The sequence below is a fragment of the Propithecus coquereli genome, unplaced genomic scaffold (assembly GCF_000956105.1).
Source record: "Propithecus coquereli isolate 6110/MARCELLA unplaced genomic scaffold, Pcoq_1.0 Scaffold51, whole genome shotgun sequence".
Taxonomy (NCBI): Eukaryota; Metazoa; Chordata; class Mammalia; order Primates; family Indriidae; genus Propithecus; species Propithecus coquereli.
Genome location: NW_012150952.1, coordinates 6365931 through 6389609, shown reverse-complemented (window position 1 = coordinate 6389609; position 23679 = coordinate 6365931). Strand labels below are relative to the sequence as shown.

At 48.7% G+C, this 23679-nt stretch overlaps 1 protein-coding gene across 3 annotated transcripts in view; it reads right to left on the bottom strand.

Annotated features, from left to right (window-relative positions):
• The window catches only part of MOCOS (molybdenum cofactor sulfurase), a 49905-nt gene extending 33971 nt beyond the window's left edge, over positions 1–15934 (bottom strand). For 2 of the 3 annotated variants that reach the window (XM_012656618.1, XM_012656619.1), the window contains exons 1-5: positions 15787–15934; positions 8669–8758; positions 5819–5885; positions 4287–4928; positions 1173–1249 (exon numbers count right to left, since the gene is read on the bottom strand). In XM_012656618.1, coding sequence (XP_012512072.1) covers positions 1173–1249; positions 4287–4928; positions 5819–5885; positions 8669–8758; positions 15787–15925 — 1015 coding nt within the window. In that variant the 5' untranslated portion in view covers positions 15926–15934. Of the gene's footprint in view, positions 1–1172; positions 1250–4286; positions 4929–5818; positions 5886–8668; positions 8759–8966; positions 9196–15786 lie in introns of those variants that run through there. The other variant, XM_012656620.1, reaches the window with a different exon arrangement.
• Positions 15935–23679: the final 7745 nt, after the last annotated feature.

The window sequence follows — 23679 nt, the reverse complement described above, 5'->3', positions numbered from 1 at the left end:
AAAAAGTGATTAAGTAGGAAAAGTCAGGGTTTGTCTTATACTTTCCTGGATTAAATTTAAGCCCATTATCCAAAGTGAGGCACCACAAGAGCAGAAGAATGGGCTCCACTTGTACTCACCATCAAATTGGTACTAACTGATCAACACTAGGGTGATCACATGGCAGACATACTCTCCAGGGGTTAGGGGGATTGGGGGGGGCAAATCAGCAACTAAAGGAGACAGGGAGCACTGTAACGGGGAAGGGCATGCCTTTAACCCACACTTGGGTGAGGCAAAGACATAAAGTGTAACCATAATGTTTGTACCCTCACAATACCCTGAAATAAAAAAAATTAAAAAAAAAAGTTTGCCACATCGTGGACTGATACTGTCAACCTTTGGGCTCTGAGGTGCTCCTGGTCCTGTTAGATCCTGTCACTGTGATTTGGGTGCCCTGTTAATATCCTTCCTTGGAAAGTGCTCACTTGTCAATGCCTGTCTTTGTCATCTCCTGGACAGGACAAATCCTGGATGCTGCCCACTCACCTCCCTCTCTTCCCGTGAATCCTGCCTGTCCCCGGTGTTGGGCTAAGGCTGAGGACCTGAGGGGTCCCATCATTGCAACAAAATAGAGAGCACTTGTCAGGAAAGAAGACGTGCCTCGTGCAAACACTGTCAGCAATGACAGCGGTTGGGAGCTCAGGGTCAGGCGTCAGTGTGACCTGGGTTAAATCCCAGTTACCAGCTCCCTGGCCTGGGAGGGCATTTATCCTCCCTGGGCATCAGCTCCTTCCTGGGCAAAGTGGGCTTGGCATGCAGCTCCCCATGGGGTGGGGAGAGGATCCAGAAAGGCCAGAGCCACAGAAGCCTCAGGCTCTGTAACAATTCCCAGTCCAGGGACCAAGGACGGCTCCTCCGTCTCTGTGAAGCTATTCCGCTCCCAATTTGGAATGTCTCCTATTAAAATGTTCTTTTAGCTGATTTAGAAAAATCAGCCCAAAAAGCCCCGCCTCATCCTCTTGCTCTCAGAAGTCATTCTGGAGTTATTTGGAGTCAGATTTAACTGCATGCAGTGCACAGTCACCACGTGTCACATTCTCCCACAGGCTCCGTCTCCATCTGAGCTGCACCTGTGCCTTAAGGACACGGCAACAGAAGCAAATTCCACATGGATAAAAATGTCCACTGACCTGTGAGGCGCTCGAGGGCATCGAATCCGTGTTTTAGCGCTATCACGTCAAGGAACGAGATGGTGCCGTCTTCAAACCTATAACCACGGGGTGAGGGGAAAAAGGTCAACTGTGGCCAACACAATCCATGTGCATTTTGTGGTATGTGGCAAGGTTTAGATTTTAGGCTTTAGCCGTAATCTATTAATATCTGCCCTCTGCCGCCTTATTGAAACACTGCTCTCCCCCTCAGGAGAAAGGGATTTTCACACCAAGTCCTGTCTGGCTGCCTCTGGCCCTGACCCCCTCTGCAGATTTCTTGGGCTGCTCCAAACTCCCTAGGGTTGGCTGGCGGTGGTGATAAAGGGTCCTAAAAGACAGTCACCACCTTGAGACACTAAGGAGACAAGAGATGCTTTGCTGCCGGCAGAAGACTGGAAACCTGAGTTAGGCTTTTGAAATACTGCACTTTGACCACAAGAGGGCAGCACTGACAGGGCATCAGTTCAGTGTGATCCACCCTGCAGCGAGGAGCTTCTTTAAGAGTCTAGGGTTCCAAAGTCTATGAAACCATAGGTTTGGGTCCAAATTATAAGGCTCTCATTAATACAGCAGATGCACACCTTCATCTTTATCAAAGTGTTCATTATTTTTGCAGTTCGTAATTATTCATTTAGTCAGAATATTCATCAGATCTTTATTGTCCAACCTACTGTGTGCCAAGCACTGTTCTAGATACTGAGGATACAGCAGCGTGCAAGACAGGCCACATCCCTGCCCTCACAGTGCTCCCATTCTGTGAAACAAGGAGCAAAAGCCAACAAATGCACACTGAGAAACCAAATAAACAGCTTGCCACACGGCAACAAGAACAATGAAGATGCTTAAGGAGGAAGGGGGCTGGCGGCTACTTCAGACGGGATGGTCAGGGTAGGTCCTCTCTGAGGAAGATTACCTGAGCAGAGACCAGCTAAGTAAGGGAAGTCAGGGAGCAGAGGAAAGAGCTAATTTTTGAAACTGCTGAGCTCATAGTTTCTGCACTCTGGGAGAAGACACAGCAAATACCCTGAGCAGGAAAAGCCTGGCACACGCAGGTAGTGGGCCTGGACCAGCAAGGGGGACAGTGGCAGGAGAGGGAGTCGGGGGAAGTAAAGGCACCGAGTGGCTGGAGGGCTCCCCTCAGAGGAGCGACTATGCTTTAACTGCACCCATCTGGCCACTGGAGCTGGAGCAAGAAGAGACAGCAGAGCAGCAAGGGAGGAAGCAGGGAGATAGTGAGGTTTCCGTGAGCATCCGGGAGACCAACTGCAGCCTCATGCCAGTTGAAGCTTTCAGTGGAAATATTGTGCTTAGTATCTTAATACTCTAGGAATAAGATTTGTGAATAATGTTAAATTTCCTTATAAAACTAATGCTTATTAATAGACATACAGAATAAAGGAGTCAATAATGAATCAATTATTATAGTAATTGATTAATCACTAATGAATTAGTAAAAACCACTAATAAATTAAATATTAGCCAATAATGACTTAAATTATTAACCGACTGATAATCATTTATTAATCAATAATTAATTACTAGATTCCTTTTTAGAATAAAAGGGAACTTTTTTATTTCTATCGAGGACTGTATTTCATTGAGTTATAAAATGCAAGAGGTTAAGGACATAGTCCAGGTATGCATTCAATAAGCATTGTCGAGTTGAGTATTAAATTTCTTGAAATCTAGTCCTAAATTCACAAGAGAAAAATTAGGCTTATAGCGGTAAATAAATATATTCTGCTTTCTGGGAATCTTGGTGTGGCGTGTGTTGCCTGGTGGCCCCAGCCCACCCACCCCTGGCCCGCAGTGAGCTGCCCCACTTCTCCTAACCTTCAGGTGTCCTTATTGGCCAAATTATTAACGTTTGAGGTGTCATTCTGTTCTGCCTTTAATTTACATTATGTTGTGCCTGTCATTCTTTTCTTAATTAATTATGTTACAGGGTAAATTACTACTCTTGGATTCAAAGAGTTTTGCTTTAGCATTCGTGTTTTAGAATCCCCCAACTATGGACAAGTCCTAAACAAAAGATATCAAATAGCCTCATAACATGTATCGATGCCCACTCTGTCCTGGTGCTTCACCTGTATGAGCTCTAGAAGCACCGCATCATCATTCCCACTTGCCAGAAAACACAGGAGGTGGAGTATTGAGCCGTGCATTCCCCCAGCTGGTGTGCGCTGGGGCCGAGATTCCCACCCCAGCGGTCCAGATCCAGGGCCTATGCGGTTAACGCTGACCCTATTGTCAAGGCCATGGCCCTATCTACAGGATCCCTGAGTCTATGTCGGGTCTGCGGGGAATCCGACCCACCTTCCCATCCAGGCACTAGCAGGGTGACTATCTCCCTATCCCACCCCATGGTGTCCCCACTGTTGGACCCAGCAGAACCCTGGGTCAGCTGCCATTTTCAGCCTCTCACAAATTCAACCTTATGGGTCCCAGACATGACCACCTGGGAGATTCCCGGGCATAACCCACACCGCCTGTCCTGCAGCCTGAGGAGGAGGCATATGCCAACGGACCTGGGCAAAGGCTTCTGACATTGAGGGCGAGTGGCAGCCTGCCCTCAGACTTCCTTTGTAACTCACTGGCAGTGGGGTCCATAGAGGCTGCTGCCAACAGTGCCCCCCCAACTAGTCTGGTGGCCTCTAGTTTAACTGATTCTTCTTGCTAACTAGCTGCCAAGCTGAGCTGATTCTAGCTGCTGGAGAATCAGCTGTGCTGTCACCGTGGTTCACACCTGTTCCAAACAGTGCCATCTTTTCAAACCACTGTTTCGATTGCTGCCACCTCTTGTTAGTGCCGTGGGCAAAGGCCTGGTGGCCCACCCTCCTCACCCCATGAAGGCCTTTCACCTCTTCTGCCTGCAGCCCTGGTCCCCCACAGCTATGAAGAAGCTCTCGAACAGTTGCAGAGTTCACTGAGCTGCCTGTGGCACCTCCAGCTGACCTCTGAGCCCTCCCGCCAGCCTGTCCCTGCCAGCAACGTCCCACTCTCCTCACGTCCAAGGAGCAGCCCGGTCGCTTGCACCGTCCTCTAGCGAGGCGGCTCATGCCAACCAGCGGCCACCCCCTGTGGCAAGGTTACCTTTCAGCCACCGACGGTCTCGGGATGTAGAAGTCTTCTCCGGCGAGGTAGGCAGCGGCCGTGCCTCCTCCAAAGTAGGTCTTCCTCAGCAGAGGAGCCACGCGGTTACTGACCAGCAGCGCGCCCAGGCCCGTGGGGAACCCAAAGATCTTATAGAAGGAGATGGGGACGAAGTCGGCCGGGTGCGCCGACAGGTTCAGAGGCGACGTGCTCACGTAGGAGGCCGCGTCGAGCAGCACGAACCACTTCCCGCGCGCGCTCGCAGGGCGCCTCCTTCCGGACTGCACGTCTGCGATCCAGGACAGCGGGTACCTGGTTCCGGAGAAGTTACTCTGAGCCGGGTAGCAGAAGAGGTGCGGCGGCTGGCAGTCGGGGCCGCCGGCCGCAGCGCCCGGTTCCTCCGCCCACCGCAGGTCCTCTGGCCTGACCGGGGTGGACGGGACGTTCGCGGCCGCGGTCACCTTCCTCATGCCCACCACGGAGGTGTGGCTGTCGGTGAGGTAGCAGAACCGACTCCCGCTGCTCTCCGGGCCCCGGGACACCCACGGAAAGGCCTCTGCCACCAGCTTGAGGGCAGCCGTGCTCCCGGCGGTGAAGATCACGCTGTAGTCTGCTGCGGTGGTGTGGAAGTGCGCCAGGATCCTGGAGGAAGCACAGCGTCAGCGCAGCCCGGCCAGCCCCGCGCTAAGTGTTGAGAGGTGGTTTCATTTCTACTAAATGTGATCATCACCTTAACCTTAGTATCTAGGAAAAAACTCCAGATAGGCTTTGCCACAGTTGTGAAGGCAGGGCAGGGCAGAGGAAGTCGCGGGAAGAGATGGCAAATGGTCCCAGCTGGCAAAATCACCCTGGCTCCCAGTCCCCTCTCCAACCAGATGCGAGAAAAATCCACAATGACCCTAATCTTTGTTGAAAATATCCTCTCCTTCATGTTTTTCTACCCAGCTCTAACATAACAAGTTTTAAGTCATCAACCTGTGTACATTGTTTTTAATTTTGTCAACCCTATGGCAAAATAGTATCACTTTCAAGTTTGAAATAATTTGAAATTGTGTTGATTTGAAATTGTTAATAATTTTAGGTACTACCTGGAAATTATTTGCCAGAAAATAATTATTACATATGGAAAAGTATAAACAGCTTTTTAATGTATCAATATTAGAAAAAAGGGGGGGGAAAGACAGGAATAAAACAAAATGCCTAATAAAACTTCTGATGAAAAGGAAAACCAGAGGACAGTACTTTTCTCCTTTCTGAAACCAAGATCCAGGATCCTGGGTCACTCCTTGTCACTCTGGCACCAGTCCAGAGCCATACAGAACGGCCACGTGCACCTCAGAGCTGCCCCCGGGTGCTTCTCGACTGCCCTACTCGCCCTCACCTTCCTGTCCTCTGACTCTGATGTTTTTCAGCATGCATGCATTGTGGTCTTCCTGACACCAGCTCAGAACCTTTGTGGGATTCAGGCAGGTGCTAGGAGTCCGTCTGTCCACCTAGGTGTGCCCGTCTAGGCAGATGTCCCTGTCGCTCACCTGTAGCGCACCTGCTCCACGGTGTCATGGGTGAGCCTGCTGCTGATGTTCTGGCTATGAGGATTACCTGGCAGGTTACAAAATAAAGCCATCAAGTCACTACTGATGGTCTCTTCTTCTGTGTTCCTTCCAAACCCACTCCCTTGGTTTCTCAAAAAGCTCAACATAAAGCTACCATATGACCCAGCAATTCCACTCCTAGGTATCTACCCAAAAGACATGAAAACTTGGGTGCACAAAAAGACTTGCACGTGAATGTTCAGAGCAGCTTTATTCATAAAGCCAAATTTTGGAAACAACATTAATATCCATCAAGTGCTGAACAGGTAGACAAAACATGGTATATCCATAAAGTGGAAAAGTATTTGGCAATAAAAAGGAACGAACTACTGGCTGTGTCATGAATGAACTTTAAAAACATGCTGAATGAACAACTCCAGACAGGAGAGCACATACTGCATGAATCCATTTATATGAAATACCCAGCAAAGGCAATTCTATAGAGCTACAGAAAGTAGTAGTTAGTGGTTGTCTGGGACTAAGGGTAGCAATGGGGATTAACTATTAATGAGCATGAGAGATCTTATTAGGGGAATAAAAATGTCTAACTGATTTACAGTGATCGTTGCACCATTTGGTAAATTACTAAAAATCATTATACACCTAAAATAGGTGAATTTTATTCTATGTAAAATATAACTCAATAAAGCTGTCAAAATAAATTTTAAAAACCCTCCCCTCACTAGTAAAAGAAGATGGAATCTGGGAAGACTGTTTTGGAGCTGGAAGCCAGCACAAGAGCCTTTGCTACGAGTTCCTGACAGGTGGCCAGTGGCTCTGTTAATTAAGTCCAGAAAACCCAGTACCCACGCTCGGGGGGCTTCCCTTTCCTCCAACCATAGGGCAGAGCCATGAACGCAGCTTGATCTAAGTCCCCATCTATTGCCCTACAGATCCCACCACCACTACCGGCACCATTCCTGCAGAAACGCATCGATCTCTGCCTCCAGATGGGTGAAGGGGCCATCATGTCTCCTTCAGCCACCCACTGTCAAGGGTAAAGGCCCTCTCAATTTCACCCTTCCCCATGTTGGCGTCTGGTTTTCCTCCCCTCCTTGTGTCCCCACTGAGTGTGTCCCAGAGTATCACGATCTCCCTCAAAACTCAGCCCCCAATCAGACCTCTGTAGGGCCTGACCTGCAAGGACCGGGCACCAGCATTTCACAGGAGCTACATGTTGCACATTGACAAAGACTTGGCCTTTTTAGTTTTAGATTTTTCCCCCAAATACACTGAAGGAACACACTGGATTTTTGGTCACTGCAGCTATCAAACATGCCTTTTCCACATCACTAGGAACATGTGGGACCTGGCACTTATCCTTGTTGCCTCTCCTCAGCTCGGTTTTTGGCCTTGCATCATTAGGACCACCTGCAATCTCGACTCCGCATCTCTCGGGCTAGCACCTTTCCCACAGGTATGACTCTTGCAAAGGGCAAAGAAGGAGAATTATAGGTCTCTTTGCAGAGGGCCAAGAAGGAGAATTGCAGGTCTCTTTGCAAATTGTGGATTAAAATCAAGATAGTCCCCTCTTGGCACCTTCCCTGAAGACTGTTCCCCAGATTTACATACCTGCTGGCTGCCCAGAGCCAAGATTCAAGCCCCTTAATGTGGCATAACAGAACTGTCATAAATGAAGCCCTCTGGTGGGGGCTAAGGGCTTTGGCTCTGGCGTCAGACTGCCTGGAGACTCGGCTCCAGTACTTGCTGTGCAGCCTCTGGCTACTTACTCACCCCCTCTGGGGCCCCATTTCCTTACCTGTAAAACAGGAGTGACACCAGAACCTATACCTCTTGGGTGGTTGTGAGGTTGAAGAGAGACAATATATGCAAAGCATTTGGAACAGTACCCGACACAAAGTGAGTGCTTGGTAAATGTTATTTATTGCTATTCTCATTACGAATATTACAACTGCTTCGGTGCTATTATTTCAAAACCCCTTTCCAAGGTATCTCCTGATCATGTTGTGCAGCTGATCAATACCCTCCATGACTGTCCATTGTTCCTAGAATAAAGACCAAACTCCTCTGAGCATCTACACTGCCCTGCATGGGCTTCTCCCTGCCCATTCAGACCTCTCCCCCTCTCCTCACCTCCCTCTGTGCTCCTGGACTGGTTCCCGAAACCACTACAGCATCTTGGCTCACACAGTCACCACCGCCTGCTTATACTCCTTTTGGCCGAGCGAATTCCGGCTCAGCCTCCAGCATTCACATCACTCCGAAGGAAGCCTTCCCTGGCACACACATGCCGACCTACCGCCACTGCACATACGAGCTGCCCTGGCACTAGGGACCTTTTGTTCATAGCCCTTCACACAGCCGGTAATTACATTTAATTGGAGATCCCTTGACTAGACCACAGTCTCCATGAAGAAAAGGACTATGTCTCTTTTGTTCCCACTACAGCACCGTGCCTCACACACCACAGTGGCTCCATAAACAGTTAGGGGGTGAATGAATGAATAAATTAATGTTCCCCCGGCTGCCCCTCGCTCTGCACTGTACAGGGTCACTCTCCACCACCAGACACAGCCCCTCTGACCTTCTGTGCCCTTTCTGACACTGAACGCTTCTTCTGGAAGTGTCCCTGAGCCACCCTTTCTATCCTGGCCATGCGTGTATGATACGGAATGACCCAGGGTTCCTTCCTGTCCCCCATCTAACGTGGGGATTACTCAGCTCTGTGTGCTCGGTACAGCCCCAGTCTATTAATCCAACATGTATTAAGTATAGATATATCAGCTGCATACAGTTGGCTAAAATCCGTTTTGGTGTGTTTTTCTTTACCATAAACGTTTTCCATGAGATCACGAGTGAAGTTTTCAAGCTGGCTCTTGGGGAACAAGGTGGCCCCTGCATGATCAAGGTAGACGGTTCCTGAAAGAAAACACAAAATAAAGCTGTAGGTTGTTTTTCGTAGGTATTCCAGTCCTTTTGCCTAAATCTGGTTGGTGTGAACCCAACCAATGCCCATTTAATGTGTGTAGACATAACACGAGGCCACTCAGTTCCCGGAGCCTCTCGACATGTGCTTCTTAATCCAAGTGTAGTGTGAGCAGTGGAAGGATGCGCTTATAATGCTTACGGTCCTTCCAAGCTGGGAGAAAGGCTTCCTGATTAACCAGTTCTTCTCACTTTCACTCTCCTGTGAGCCTGGAACAGCGTCCGCACAGAGGAGGCACCCAGCAGACATGTGTGATGAATGATGGCAAAGCTGTTTCCCATTGTGACTCACACCCGGTCCTGGAGGTTCCGTGTGGCTTCTCTGAGGGCTGAGCCCTGATCCTGCTTTCCCACACTGCTCTACGGTCCAAATACAGCAACGAGAGCTTCAGAGAATATGAGAAATGTCAGTGATCCTTCTAGCCTCTCTCTTAAAGAAAGAAATGCGAATTTAGATAGGCATGAGATACAGTGGTTTGCCAATCAGATTGGCAGAGATCAAAGGCTGGATACCTCACTAAGTGGGTGAAGGTGTGGGGAGACAAGCTTGCTGGTACGTGGCTGGTAGGAGGGTAAATCGGTACAACTTCTCTACGGACAGCACTTTGGCAATATCGGTCAGACTTTAAAATGCAAACACCCTAGCAATTTCTCTTCTAGGAATTTATTTTTAAATACTCACACATTTGTGAAATGACCTGAATATTACGATATTCAGTGCAGCATTGTATGCAATAGCAAAAGATTGGAAATGACTTAAATGTTCATCAACATGTATTTATAATAAAGAATTGTTGTACACCCACCTAACACTTTATAGACACTGAAACGGAACAAACTCTGAAATATACTTTCAAGTACATACAATGTGAAGAGATCCATCCATTCACTCGTCAAGTATTTATTGTTTTGTGTAGGATGGATTTTTGTTTTATAACAGCTTTATCGAGATATAATCCACATACCATAAAATTCACCCTCTTAAAGCGCACCATTCAGTGGTTTTTAGTATACTCATAAAGTTGTGCAACCATCACCACTATTTAATATTAGAATACTTTCATTTGCCCCCAGAATAAATCCCATACCATTTACCAATCACCCCACAATGCCCCCAACCCCAGCCCTTGGCAACCACTAATCTACTTTCTGTCTCTGTAGATTTGCCTATTTTGGACATTTCATACAAATGGAATCATACAATATGTGGCCTTTCATGTCTGGCTTCTTTCACTTAGCATAATGTTTTCAAGTGCATCCATATTCTAGCATGTATCAGAACTTCATTCCTTTCCATGGCTGAATAGTATTCCATTGCATGACTATACTACATTTTGTTTATCCACTCATCACTGATGAACATTTGGGTTGTTTCTACTTTATGTCTATTATAAATAATGCTGCTATGAATATTAGTGTACAGATTTTTGTGTGGACATATCTTTTTTTTCAGTCAGTGGGTTTTCCTTTTACTTTCTTGATGTTATCTGTTGAAACTTAAAAGTTTTAAACTTTGTTGTTATTGCTGCTTCAATTTTTGATGTCGTAAGAAATCATTGCTTGACCCAAGGACTTGGTGATTTATGCTTGTGTTTTCTTCTGAGAGTTTCATGCTTTTAGCTATTTCATATATAAGTCTTTGATCTATTTTAAGTTTTTAATACAGTGTGACGTAGGGGTCCAATTTAATTTCATTCTTTTTCATGTGCGTATCCGGTTGTCCAAACATCATTTGTTGAAGAGACTATTCTTTCCCTCACTAAATAGTCTTGGCAGTCCTGTTGAAAATCAATTGACCATGAATGTATGGGTTTATTTATGAACTTACAATTCTTTTTTTTTTTTTTTTTCGGAGATAGGTTCTCACTCTGTCTTTCAGGCTGCCAAGAGGCATGATCATAGCCCACTGCAACCTCCAACTCTGGGGCTCAACTGATCCTCCCAGCTCAGCCTCTCAAATAGCTGGGAGTACAGGGGCACGCCACCACGCCCAGCTAATTTTTTTTTTTTTTTTTTTGTAGAGACGGGGTCTCTCCATGTTACCCAGTCTGGTCTCGAACTCCAGGGCTCAAGAGATCCTCCCACCTCAGCCTCAAAAAGTGCTGAGATTACAGGCATGAGCCACCATGCCTGGCATGAACTTACAATTCTGTTCCATTGGTCTATAAGTCTGTCTTTACATCAACACCACACTGTCTTGATCAGTGTAATTTTGTAGTAAGTTTTGAAACCAAGAAGTATAAGTCCTCCAACTTTGCTTCTTTTTTAAGATTGCTTTGGGTGTTCTGGGTCACTTGCATTTCTATTTAAATTTTAGGATCAACTTGCCAATTTCTGAAAAAAAGGCTGTTGGTATTTTGGTAGGAATTGCACTGAATCTATAGATTGATTTGGGGAGTATTGCCATCTTGACAATATTAAGTATTTCGATCCATGAATACAGGATATCTTTTCATTTATTTAAGTTTTCTTTCATCGCTTTCAATGCTGTTGTTCAGTTTTCAGTGTGTCATACATCTTTTGATAATTTTTTTCTTATGTATTTTATTCTTTTTAATGCTTTAGGAGTTGTTTCCTAATTTCATTTTCCATTGCTAGTATACAGAAATTGAATTGATGTTCGTATATTGGTCTTGTATCCTACAGCCTGGCTGAATATGTTTTTGGTTCTACTAGTTTTATGTGTAGATTCCTTAGAATTTTTTATATACAAAATTATATTATTGGCAAGTAGGGATAGTTGTACTTTGTCCTTTTCAATATGGATGCCTTCTATTTCATTTTCTTGCCTAATTGCTCTAGCTAGAACCTCTGATACAATGTTGAATAGAAGTGTTAAGAACAGACATCTTTGTCTTGTTCCAGAGCTCACGAGGAAAGTTTTCAGTCTTTCACCGTTAAGTATTTTAATGCATTAACTGTGGGGTTTTTGTAGATGGCCTTTATTGCTTGATTAAATTTCCTTTATTTCTAGTTTTTCGAGTGTTTTCACATTCAAGAAATATATATTGAGAACCTACTATGTATCAGGCATTGTTCTAGGTGTTGGGACACAACAATGAACAGAATAGAAGCTAACATGGTAGTGGCAGAAAAAGACCATAAACAAATAAGCATAAACTATGTCAGGTGGTGAGACATATTATGGCTTACCTGCATAAAATAAAAAGTGTGAAAACACACATAAATATAGACAACTACTGGGAAGGTACACAAGACATGCATGGCAGCAATTGACTCTGGTATGGCTGCAGTGATTGCAGCCGGAGTGAGAGGGAGACTCCCTGGCAATTCTTCAACCTCCTTTGGCAAACTTTGAATCTGGTACTATTTAAATGTATTACCTAGTCCAAATAGATAGTTTTAAAATAATGTTCTCTTTTACTGAAAATTTAGAAATACAGAGGTATCAAAGGCTTTTGTTCACCCAGGCATCAAGGCTGGCTCATGTGAAGCCACAGTGTACAAGTGAGAACCTGCTAGGGACCACCACACACCACACCCACAGTCCCTTGCGGGGCCAGAAAGCCACTGGGAGAGAGCTGCCATGGCCTTTGGTCCGATAGTTAATTTGGGGGTGGGGGGTAAGGGCAGTTGGGCACAGTGGCTCATGTCTTTAATCCTAGCACTTTGAGAGGCCGAGGCGGGAGGATCTCTTGAGGCCAGAAGTTTGAGACCAGCCTGGGCAACATAGTGAGATCCCTATCTCTACAAAAAACAGAAAAATTAGCCAGGCATGGTGGTGCACGCCTATAGTTTCAGCTAGTTGGGAGGCTAAGGCAGGAGGATCACTTGAGCCCAGGAGTTTGAGTTTGCAGTGAGCTATGATGATGCCACTGTACTCTAGCCCAGGAGACACAGCAAGATCCTGTCCCCCCCCCCCAAAAAAAAAGGCAGCTGTGTTACATCAGCCAGGGATCTGATCTTAGGGGAAGATCAGGCAGCATAGTAGTTACCAGTGCAGAACCCCAGCCAACCAACCTGGATTGAATCCTGGCTCCACCACCAGCCGTTCCGGGCCCCTGTTCCTTCATCTGCAAATGGGGTGAGGACTAGATGATCAAATATGCCAGCACTCAGTCCACTGCCCGGCACACAGTAAATACTATACAGGTTTAGAAGTTATTAGAGCCAGGCAAATGACCTCAAAGCCAACTGGCATTAGATATTCTTCAAGAAAGAGAATTCCAGGTTCATACCCCTTCAGTTCTCAGTTCCACGCAGGGATTGAGAGGTCATCAGTCAGCACCCTAAGGCTTCAGGAGCCACTTGAATCATTTCTGTATATTCAATATGCTCCCTTCAGTAAGGCAAGGACATTCCCCTCCAAATGGTTAGGTGAAACATTTCAGCACTCAAAGGTAAAGCATTTAGGCCAGGCATGGTGGCTCATGCCTGTAATCCTAGCACTCTGGGAGGCCAAGGCGGGCGGATTGTTTGAGCTCAGGAGTTCAAGACCAGCCTGAGTAAGAGCGAGACCCCGTCTCTACTAAAAAAAATAGAAAGAAATTAGCTGGACAACTAAAAATATATAGAAAAATTAGCTGGGCATGGTGGTGCATGCCCGTAGTCCCAGCTACTCAGGAGGCTGAGGCAGAAGGATTGCTTGAGCCCAGGAGTTTGAGGCTGCTGTGAGCTAGGCTGATGCCACGGCAACAGAGTGAGACTCTGTTCCAAAAAAAAAAAAGGTAAATCATTTAATTGTCTACAGCTACCACTTAACCAGATAAATTCTCAAACCAGCAGAAAAATTTCAGGAGGGTAGGGGAAGGGAGAGGAGAAGGTTTTATTATTTTGGTTTGGTTTGTTTGTTTTTTCCTGCCTCTCTCTTGTTCCTTTGTTTCTATGAGAAAAAAAGTGTGGGCCGGGGTGCGGTGGCTCACGCTTGTAATCCTAGCTCTCTGGGAGGCCGAGGCGGGTGGATTGTTTGAGCTCAGGAGTTCCAGACCAGCCTGAGCAAGAGCGAGACCCTGTCTCTACCAAAAATAGAAAGAAATTAATTGGACAACTAAAAATATATAGAAAAAACTAGCCGGGCATGGTGGCGCATGCCTGTAGTCCCAGCTACTCGGGAGGCTGAGGCAGAAGGATCGCTTGAGCCCAGGATTTTTTTTTTTATTTTTTTATTTCAGCATATTATGGGGGTACAGCTGTTTAGGTTACGTATGTTGCTCTTGCCCCCCCCTCCCACAAGTCCGAGTTGAGTCCAGGATTTTGAGTTTGCTGTGAGCTAGGCTGACGCCACGGCACTCTAGCCCGGGCAACAGAATGAGACTCTGTCTCAAAAAAAAAAAAAAAAAAAAAGTGGATATATTCCAAGACTCCCAGCAGTGGGAGAAGTGTCAGTTTAATGCACAAAAGTCTACTTTAATCCTCATGTAGAGAAAATCCTGGTAGCTTGCACTAAATAAATAAAAGATGCTCACGGCACTGTCACAAATACAGAAGCTGTTAAAGGACTCTGAAGGCCAGCTTGGGGTCCTGGCTTTGTATCTCAACTTTGCACTTGAGGGAAAAGTTGCTACTCTCTAAGGAACAAGAGTGCAACCAGGAGGGGCCCAGAACATACCTCTACTTTCCCAAGGTGGTGTTGAGGGGAGAGGCTGGCCCCTAAAGGGAGTGAGGGATCAGAGCTGGCGATTTAGAGGATTAACGAGGTGTGGTGCTGAAGTAATTAAGACCCAACATGAACTGTACCGCCTCTGGGATTTGCTTCAAAGAACCGAGAGCCTCCTTCTCTCGGCACCTGTGGGTATTCATAGTATCAGTCTCTCTATTTCCGCGTGGTAGGAAATTTCCATAATTAAAAGTTCAGAGAGAGGGGGAAGAGAACGTGGAAACAGAGGGGCGAGGGCTGTCTCCAGCAGGTGACTCAGTGAGGGGGGCAGAATGGGGCGGCAATAGGGATAGGCCGGCAGAAGGACCCCTGTCTCCCTCTCAACTCTCACAAGAAGAGGCGGCTACAGCCCTCACAGTCCCCCACAGGGGAAAAGTAGTTATGCAAAACATGAGGAAGTGTCCCAAAGAGCTGAAATCAGCTGCCTGATTAATGAAACGGAAGTCACGATTGCTGTTCTGTTGCAAGCAGGGGAGAGGTCACCAACTGTCCATCAAGACAGAACAAATACAATCAAGCCCCATACTCTGAGCCATAACCTGCCCACTTCACCTGCAGACCCTCCCTGACCATGGGGCACGCGGTTTTAAGGGACCTCCCCACTCAAGGTCCCCGGCACAAGGCAACAGAGGACTGGGTGGCCAAGGCTGGATGGAGCTTGATTTCCAATTTAAATCAGCCCTGAGGAAGCCAAAGGCACGGTCCGTCAGTCCTCGAGTTCTTAAAGGTCAAATTGCAGGGTTTGCTAAATCTTCAGAGGCATTACTCAGACTCTGCAGGAGTGAGAAGAATGAGACTTCGAAAATAAAAGCTGCATGTGATCTATTCCAGCGGGGTCTGGAGCGCAGCCTCGGGAGGCCCCTGTCCTGTCGGTTGGCTGCAGCCTCTCAGTCCCAACGCCCTGCGCCCGCAGAGTCGCTGTCCCAACCCAGCGAGCTGGCTGCCCAAGCACCACTCCTGCCCCCTGGCGGACATCGAGCAGTCACGGTCGTGGACATCCTGCATTTTGCAACCCCGGCTCCAGCTGGGCGTTTAGAGTGAGGGATCTCACAGCAAGCGAGGGCAAGGAGAATCCTAAGCCTTGTTTGCTGAGAGCCGGGAAAGATGAAAAGGGCTTGATGGGTCCGGCCCCACTGGAAGGTCTAAGGGGCAAGAGTAGCAAGAAGTCTTGGGTGGGACCTCAGGGAGCCGCGTCCACAAAGCGGACGCATGGACATGTCCCTCCTGGTCTTTCGATTCAAGATACGCCCCAAATGAGGTAGTGCCGCTCCCCCGCAGGAGCAAAAGCTCCTTCCACGTCGGTTCCAGAAACCGCGCGCCCCCCGCAGCCGTCTGCCCGCCTCACCTGCCAGGCGGCCGAACTCGCGCGCCCGCAGCTCCCGCAGGCTGCCCGGGCCGTCGCCGTAGGGCCTCTGCGCGTTCGAGTCCCAGAACCGCCCAAAGGTCCGCAGCTCGGCCCCTGGATCTGCCGCTCCGCCGGCCATGGCCCAGGCTCGCCCGGCTCCGGGAAATGCGCGAGGCCTGCCCGCAGCGACTCCGCCCTGGCCGCGCCCCCGGGGCAGCCAGTGACACCCGGTCCGCGGCCCAGGGGCGGCGCCTCGCGGGGCTGCTGGCTCCCCCCAGGCGCGCTGACTCACGCGGTGTCACCTCTGAGGGCCTTTTCCCACCGGAGCGCCCCCGGTTTTGTTGTCTGTTCAAACAACCTCCCAAAGGGGCCCACGGAGATGCCCCCAGGTACTTGGAAGGCGAAGTTCAGGTCTATCTATGTCCCACGGAGAGGCTGGTGGAAGAAGAAACTAAGTGCTTTTTCCTGCTCGGCATCCTGCAACCCTGCGATCCTCCCCGCACAGCGCCGGGGATTCCCACCCTCCTTGGCGGGGACCGGCGTCCGTGGGGCAGGGCGTTTGCAGGGAGACCTCGGCTTCTCTGGACACGGCTCCCCAGCGGGGCGTGTGCTTGGTGTGTGTGCGAATGTGGCTGAGCAAAGTGTAGAAAAGGGCAAAGACTGGGGATCCTTGAGGCTATCGAGCTCTTAGCGGCTGCGCACCGTCGGGGAAGCGCGGGTGCGACCGAGACAAGAGCGGGGGGAGTGCTGGGGACACAGGGGCTCTGTCCCGGGGCACCATTGCCTCAAATGTGGAGGGCCTGGCCAAACCCACGTGCGGGAAGTACGGAGCAGGATGCAGGGGTGAACAGGCAGGTGCACGAAGTGGGGCCCAAAGACGGGGGGTGGGGAGGGTGGTTCACGTGCGATCCCAGGTGCAGAGCCCGCTATGAGGGATGGGGTGGAAGGAGACCAGGTACTGCGCGCCCAAGCGAGGTGCTGGATGTGGAACCAAATGGGTTGGGGGGGGGGTGCGGAACTGGCTGCAGACGGGCAGCACGTGCTGGGGACCTAGGTGAGGAGACTCAGATGCAGGCCCAGTGGAGGACCCAAGGTGGGGGCCCAGGAGCGGGCCACTGGCTCTCTACCCATGTCGCGGTGGGACCAGGTGCGAAAGGCGCTTATGACCCAAGCGCGCAGCCTGAGCTGCAGCCCGGTCCGCGGTCACCCGGGGTGTGGGCCACAGACGCCACAGGATGCGTGAAGACGGGTGACGCCTCCCAGTGGCCCAGAGTGAGAGCCATGGAGGGCGGCGCACAGCCCTGCTTTTCCCAGCCAGACACCCAATACCACGTCGGAGAAAGCCCCTCGATCGACTCAATGGCCTCTGCCGGCCGACCACCCAGCCTCTCTCCCTCACTGCAGAACACGCAGGACCTTACTAGACAAGCACTCATACTTTTCTGGAAGGAATGAATGTATTGATGAATGAATGCTGCATTGCCCATTGGCATCACAGCACACCCCACCATCTGCACACCTTCTGGCCCTACTTCCAGCGGGCACCTTGGACCCTGGACCGTCTTCTGTAAATGTGACTTCGGGCAGCAGTAATGACAAGAGCTAGCCATGGAGGCCTTGCCATGTGCTGGGCACTGCACCGTGTACACTCTGACCCGTACTGATTATTCAATAATTAAATACGCAGATCTATGAGGTGGCTCTTACCGATGGGGAAGCTGAGGCAGAGTGAGGCAGAGTAACTTGCTCAAGAGCACACAGCTAGAAGACAAGCTACCTGTGGGAAGTCAAGTCTCCAGAGCCCAGGTAGTTAAGTGTGTTCTGCTACCTCTGTGGTGTGAGCTACTGTGATTCTCGGGGCCTCAGTTTCCCCATCCAAGTTGGGGGAGGGGTGGGGGTTGATCCTCCCAGCCACTGTACAGTGTGTCACTCCTCACCCCTCCTTTTAATGCCCTGCTTCCCAGCAAGACTCTCCTCTCTGCCCGGCTTTCCAGATAAGAACTTGCATGAATCACAACCGAGAAGCCTATTGAAATGCAAATTATGATTCTTTGGTTTGGGGCGGGGCTTAAGTTCTGCGTTTCTAATAAGCCCAAGTGACACTGATGCCTCCTCCGTTCATGGTCTGCACTCTGAGGAGTGAAGGCCTAGGTCACTTCCCTGGAAATGTAAGGAGTATCTCTCTTCAAGGAGTTCTGTGGCCAAGTAACAAATCACCAATCCACCGGGGCACTGCTTCAGACTAGCTTGTCTGGTGATGGATTGGAATAGACCAAATCAGCGCAGAACTCTTGAACGTTATTAAAAATCACCGAACTACCATTTAATCGAGAAACATTTTTAAGCACTTGGCTATGCTCACCCAGGGCACTGTGTGCTTGGAAGGGGGTGACGATACTGTGCCTACAGCCAGGTAGGGAAGTGAACCGTTGTACATCCAACCACAGGCGATGGGGGCTGAGTGCCCAGCAGCTGGCTCAGGGTGCAGGTGTAGGAGTGCAGGAGAGGAAGGGGCTATTTCCTAGCAGGGTGTCCAGGGAAGGTATCCCAAATGATGAAGCCTTTGAACGGGGCCATAGCAGTGAGCTGGTGAAGCAGGGAGGGAGAATCGGGGGCGTGGGGAACCCTGGGAGCCTCAGCTTCTAATTGGCACCCTTAGGTGCATTTCACCAGGATTCCCTGGGCCTTTGTTACCAGAAAGGGACTGTCAGAAATCAGATTGCTCGCTCTCACCCTGCCTTAAGCAGAACCTCCAGCCCCATCAAGTAATGTCTTACCTGTGTTGCTCAGTTGGTGAGCTTCTGGGTCCTGTGCCACAGGCTTGAATCACCAAAAATGATTCACTTGAAAATCACTGTTGCTTTGGCAGGGGCGTTCTTTCATTGTTCATTTGGCAGCTGCTCCCTGCTAGGACCATGGGAGCGTTGGGAAGACAACAGTTGGTGAGGAAGGAACGCTGCAGAGCGCTGGAAGGAGATAGGTTCACAGTCAGGTCACCCTCAACACTGCAGAGCGCCGGAGAAGAGGCCTTCCCACAAAGGTCAAGGCTGTGGGGAAAAGAGCCTCCCCCTGTGGGGCTGCAGGGAGAGTCCTGGAGGAGGAGGTGGGGGAGGGAGGGCAGCATTCCATGTGCAAACACCTGGAGGTGCAAAAAGGCTCAGAAAACTCCAGAAGCAGGACTTCCAGTGAGACTGGAGCAGACTGCAACTCTGTGGGGATGAGTGGCACGGGGAGGGAGGGGGCAGACCCTGGGGTGCAGAGGAGCCTGACCTTGGTCCAGTAGGGCCTCAGGAGAGTGACTGGCTCGGAGGTGCGTCTTAGACACAGGCAGCACAGAGGAGGGTGGGCGTGGGAGGCCACAGGCTCAGATGGTGCAGAGGTGATGGAATTCAGGGGCAAATGGGGACCAAGGAAGGCTGGCTCAGAGTGACTTCCTGCTGTCAGATTGGGAGACTGAGTGGACACAAAGGAGCTCAGGCATAGGGGGACAATGTGGAGCTCCGTTTAGGACATCGGAGTGGAGATTCAGGGCTCAAGCGGGACAGTGTCTGGGGTTGGATCCACAAGTCATGTGAGGGGCTTGTGGAGGGGTCACCTCAGGAACTCTGAAGTGTTCAGGGAAAGAGGGCAGAGCCCTGGGGACAGCGGCACTTAAGAGGTGTCTGTCTGCTGCCACTGACAGGTGAGAAGATTCAGTTAGAGACGAGGGGGCAGAGCCAGAGGAGAGCGCCTTTGCAGTACCTAAGGCTGCAAAGCCAGTTAGGGCAGGATTAAGCAGATGATAAAACTTGCTGGGTAGGCGGTGTGTGGTGGCCTAAGTGAGAACAGTCCTATTATCTGAGTGGGGATGGCCCGCTCCCTTATAAGGGTCAAGTCTTAGATGGTGTAAGGAAGGGTAGAGGTTTTCCCACTGGCTAACGTCTGGAAAACCCTTGCCTCTCAGTCTTGGATGTTGTTGGGGCTGCAATTATGATGGATTAAACCTCCTGCCAAACTGTTGGGATGGAGGTGGGTGTTTCCAAGAAGGCTGAGTTTAGATAATAAAATTAATTTAGTGTTTCCTGCTAGAGTGAAATGCACACCTCCTTAACAATGAGAACCCACAGACCTAGATTTCCTGATACCTAGGAAATTACAGCAGGAAGTAATAAGATAGACACAACCATGGAGCAGGTTTCTTTCCAAAGCCTGGCTGAGGGCCCTGATAGAAACAACTTGAGAGCAGTGGAAAGAAAGATCAGAAAGCCCAGGAAACTCCCTCCCCTAGAGTGACCAGTGACCTTTCCTGTGAATAGAAGCTAAAAGGGGAGCTCAGCATCATGACATGCTTGGGAACAAGGCTCCATTATATCTACATTCAAAATGTTCAAAACAACCAAAACCCACCAGTACTAGGCAGACCACAGGACTGAGAGGGTGGGAGGGCCCAGAGCAGCCATCTTCCTGGTGCCGTTTCCCTGGGGGCTCGGCTTCTGTGCTCATTCAGAGCAGGCCCTCTGCCCACAGACATGCCAGCCCATTCTTGGTCCCTTTTGTGCTGACCTCCTACTCTTTGCCCCCTACCCCTTTATGCCATTGAGACAGGGATACCGGTTATTTTATTTACTGACTGGCAGATTACGTTTGAGAATGCTTCCTCCTTCCTCCATCAGCCATCTGTGTTGTCAAACTTACTCATCCCTGAATTCAGCAAATAGGTGACAATAAACTGTGCCAGATGCTGTGGACAAGAAAACCACCTCATGCCCAGGTGTTTATACTTTAGTAGGCTTGTATATGGGGCTTGCACTGGTTGCCCATCCAGCATCCATTCCCCTCTGAATTTGCCTTGGAAAAGCACCCCACATAGAGCAGACATGTGGTCCCAAAGGGACAGACCCTGCCTCCAGCTCCAGAATAGTTTATCTTATGTCTCTTGTTACATCAGATGGGCAGGCCCAAGCCACTCAATACATCGCTTTTCCTTGCCCACTCTGATTAGTTCAGGATGGTTCAGTGAGAGTTCTTGCAAAATGGAAACACTATGCTCATTAAACAACAAATCCCATTTCCTCCCCTCTCCAGCCCCTGGCAACTACCACTCTACTTTCTGTTTCTACGCATTTGATTACTCTAGATACCTCGTATAAGTAGAATTGTACAGTATTCGTCTTTTTGTGACTAACATAATTCACTTGGCATAATGTCCTCCATGTTGTAGTGTCAGCACTTCCTTCCTTTTAAAGGCTGAATAATATTCCATTGTCTTTATATACCACACTCTATTGATCCATTCATCATTGATGGACGTTTATATTGCTTCCATCTCCTGGCTATCACAAATAACCGTGCTATACCTACGGGCGTAAAAAACCACCATTAATATTTTATGGTGCTTGCTTCATCACATGTATGCCCATGTAGCCATCCCTCTATCCATCCAATCTTACTTTTTCCGTATTTCAAAATGAATTGCAGGCCTCGGTAAACTTCCTTTGAACACGTTAGTATGTACATCAATGACCAGAGTCCAGTATTTGTTTTTTCGAAGTCATTTTAAACTGTGGTAGTATGAGTGAGAGTAACATGGCCCCAAAGGTACACACAGCACAGGTGTTCACTACAGAAAACTTCCTGGGAGACAGGAAAGGGCCCATTGTTGGTTATGTCATTTTGGTTAAGACAAAACAAAATAACAATCACCATTTAGTAGCCTTGGGTAACAAGGGCTGCATACTAGACCTTCACTTTTTTCATCCAGCTCAGAGCAGGACCATACCCAACCAGGATCTGCTGCTTGGGGTCTTCAACAATCCTCCAGCGCTAGAAACCATCCGCCTATGGTCCTATATCCACTGTAATCACCTCACTGAGCTCCACTCTCCAGGAAACCTGTTCTGTCTCTCTTCTAGTTCTTTGTCCTTTGTTCTGATTTTAATGCTCTGTTGAGTTGAAATCCTGCTATTTACGCAACCACCTCACCCAGTGACGGCAACAGGTGGCCTGGAAGCTGTTCCCACTTCCACAGAGGCTACCTTCCCACAAAGTCACTGCCTGGCTCTCGAGAAAGGCTCATCTTAGATGTGCTTCTCTGTCACTAGAGAACCCTAAATTCAATTCCTTAGTTTCCCAGCAGCTCAACGTGTTTCGTAAACACAAAGACAGGCCAAGTTAAGAACCAGAAACCTGCACAATTAATAAGGATCACACGAAGTCAGGGCAGCACCAGCAACAGGACTGACACAGAGCCACCTGCTCCAATTAATTTGCCGATGTCCATGAGGTCTTTTGCCGTATGGATTCTGGGGCCATAATTTCAAGTGTTACACCCTAAAGGGATAAAAAGCCTGTTCTGGAAAAAGACTCGTGAGGGTGGTGACCCCATCCATAGTAGCTGCACAACTCCAGACAGTCATCAAAGCATTGTTTGTTGTGGTTCACGTTACAGTAAATTATTAACTGTGCTGCAGGAGGCCAGCCTTTCAGAGCAGCGCTTCTCAAACCTGAGGGTGCATCACAATTATCTGGAGTTAAAACAGATTCCTAGGCACTACCCCCAGGGACTGATATTTACTAGGTGTGGCCTGGGGTCTAAGAATTACCACATCGTCCTGTGATACTAATACTGCCAGTCTGTGGACACTTGAATTACCTGGGAACTTGTCAGAAATGCAAATTCTCAGGCCATCACCTTGAAACTTAATGAAAAACTCTGGATGTGGGACCCAGCAACCAGTTTTTAACCAGCTTTCCAGGTGATTCTGATGTACACAAAAGTTTAAGAATCACTGCTTGAGAATATCCTATTTTGAAGCTGGGAGAGAGAAGTCTGTCCCTCTCTACTCTTAAACCACACATGCAGCCCAGCTGGGACTCAGAGCAGGTAGCAATGGAAGGTGTCTTACAGACAACCAGGATTTGCTGATGTCAGAATTCTAATTTAAAAAAGAATGATTCTGTGCTTTTATTAATCTGCATAGTCTCTCTCCAATTCCCACCTCCTCCCTTTGGAATCAATAATCAACTGTTTCCCCTGAGGTTATTGGGAAGGTACTGTAGGGGTCTTGCTCCTTGCTGTCCAAGGCAAACATGTACACCCCAATCATCTATCCTTCATCTAGGACAGCTGTACGGGTCAGAAAACAGCTGGTGCTTGGCATAAAGCTGAAGTTTGATGCTATGACCCAAGCAGAGAAATGAGATGTTAGGGGGCAGGACAGACTGAGGATTCTGAAATACTCAGCTGCTCTGGAGTGAAGTTCCAAAACTGTCTTTTTGCTTCAGATACTATGAATTACTGCCGTATCGTTCAAAGGGTGCTCTTTAGCAGATCAACCCATGATTGTGTAAACACGTATGAATTACAATGCAGACTGCCTGCATGTATAGCAAGTCCTCTGAACACTTCCTGAGCTGAATTACACAGGTGATTCCTGGGAAAGATGCTTCAGGACAACTTGGGAAAATTGTCAGCTTGGAAATCGGCTGTCCAAGGCGAGGCCTGCTTTCAGGTAACCTTAGGCGGTTGCGTTAAGAGCTCTAAAGTACTAAGTTTGTCCACTGAATCTTCTCTGGAATCCTACATGCACTGGGGTCAGAACAAATCCCCATGTGTCAAAGTGGGTAAAGATTCTTCAGCTGATAAACAGGGAAATGGTAATTCAAGGCAGGGCATCCTGCTCTCTGAGTTTGGGAAGCTCAGATGGTCACTGCCTTGGTGCACACACACTCACACACACACCCCCAGGTGAGGCACAAGACAAGTGTATATAGATGCAATAGTCTAAAAGTTCACTGTTCAAATATGGATGGCCACTAGCCACACGTGGCTATGGAGCAGTTGAATGTGGCTAGTCTAAACTGACATAGGCTCTAAGTATAAAATATCTCAGAAGTTTTTTTATAGGGCCGGGC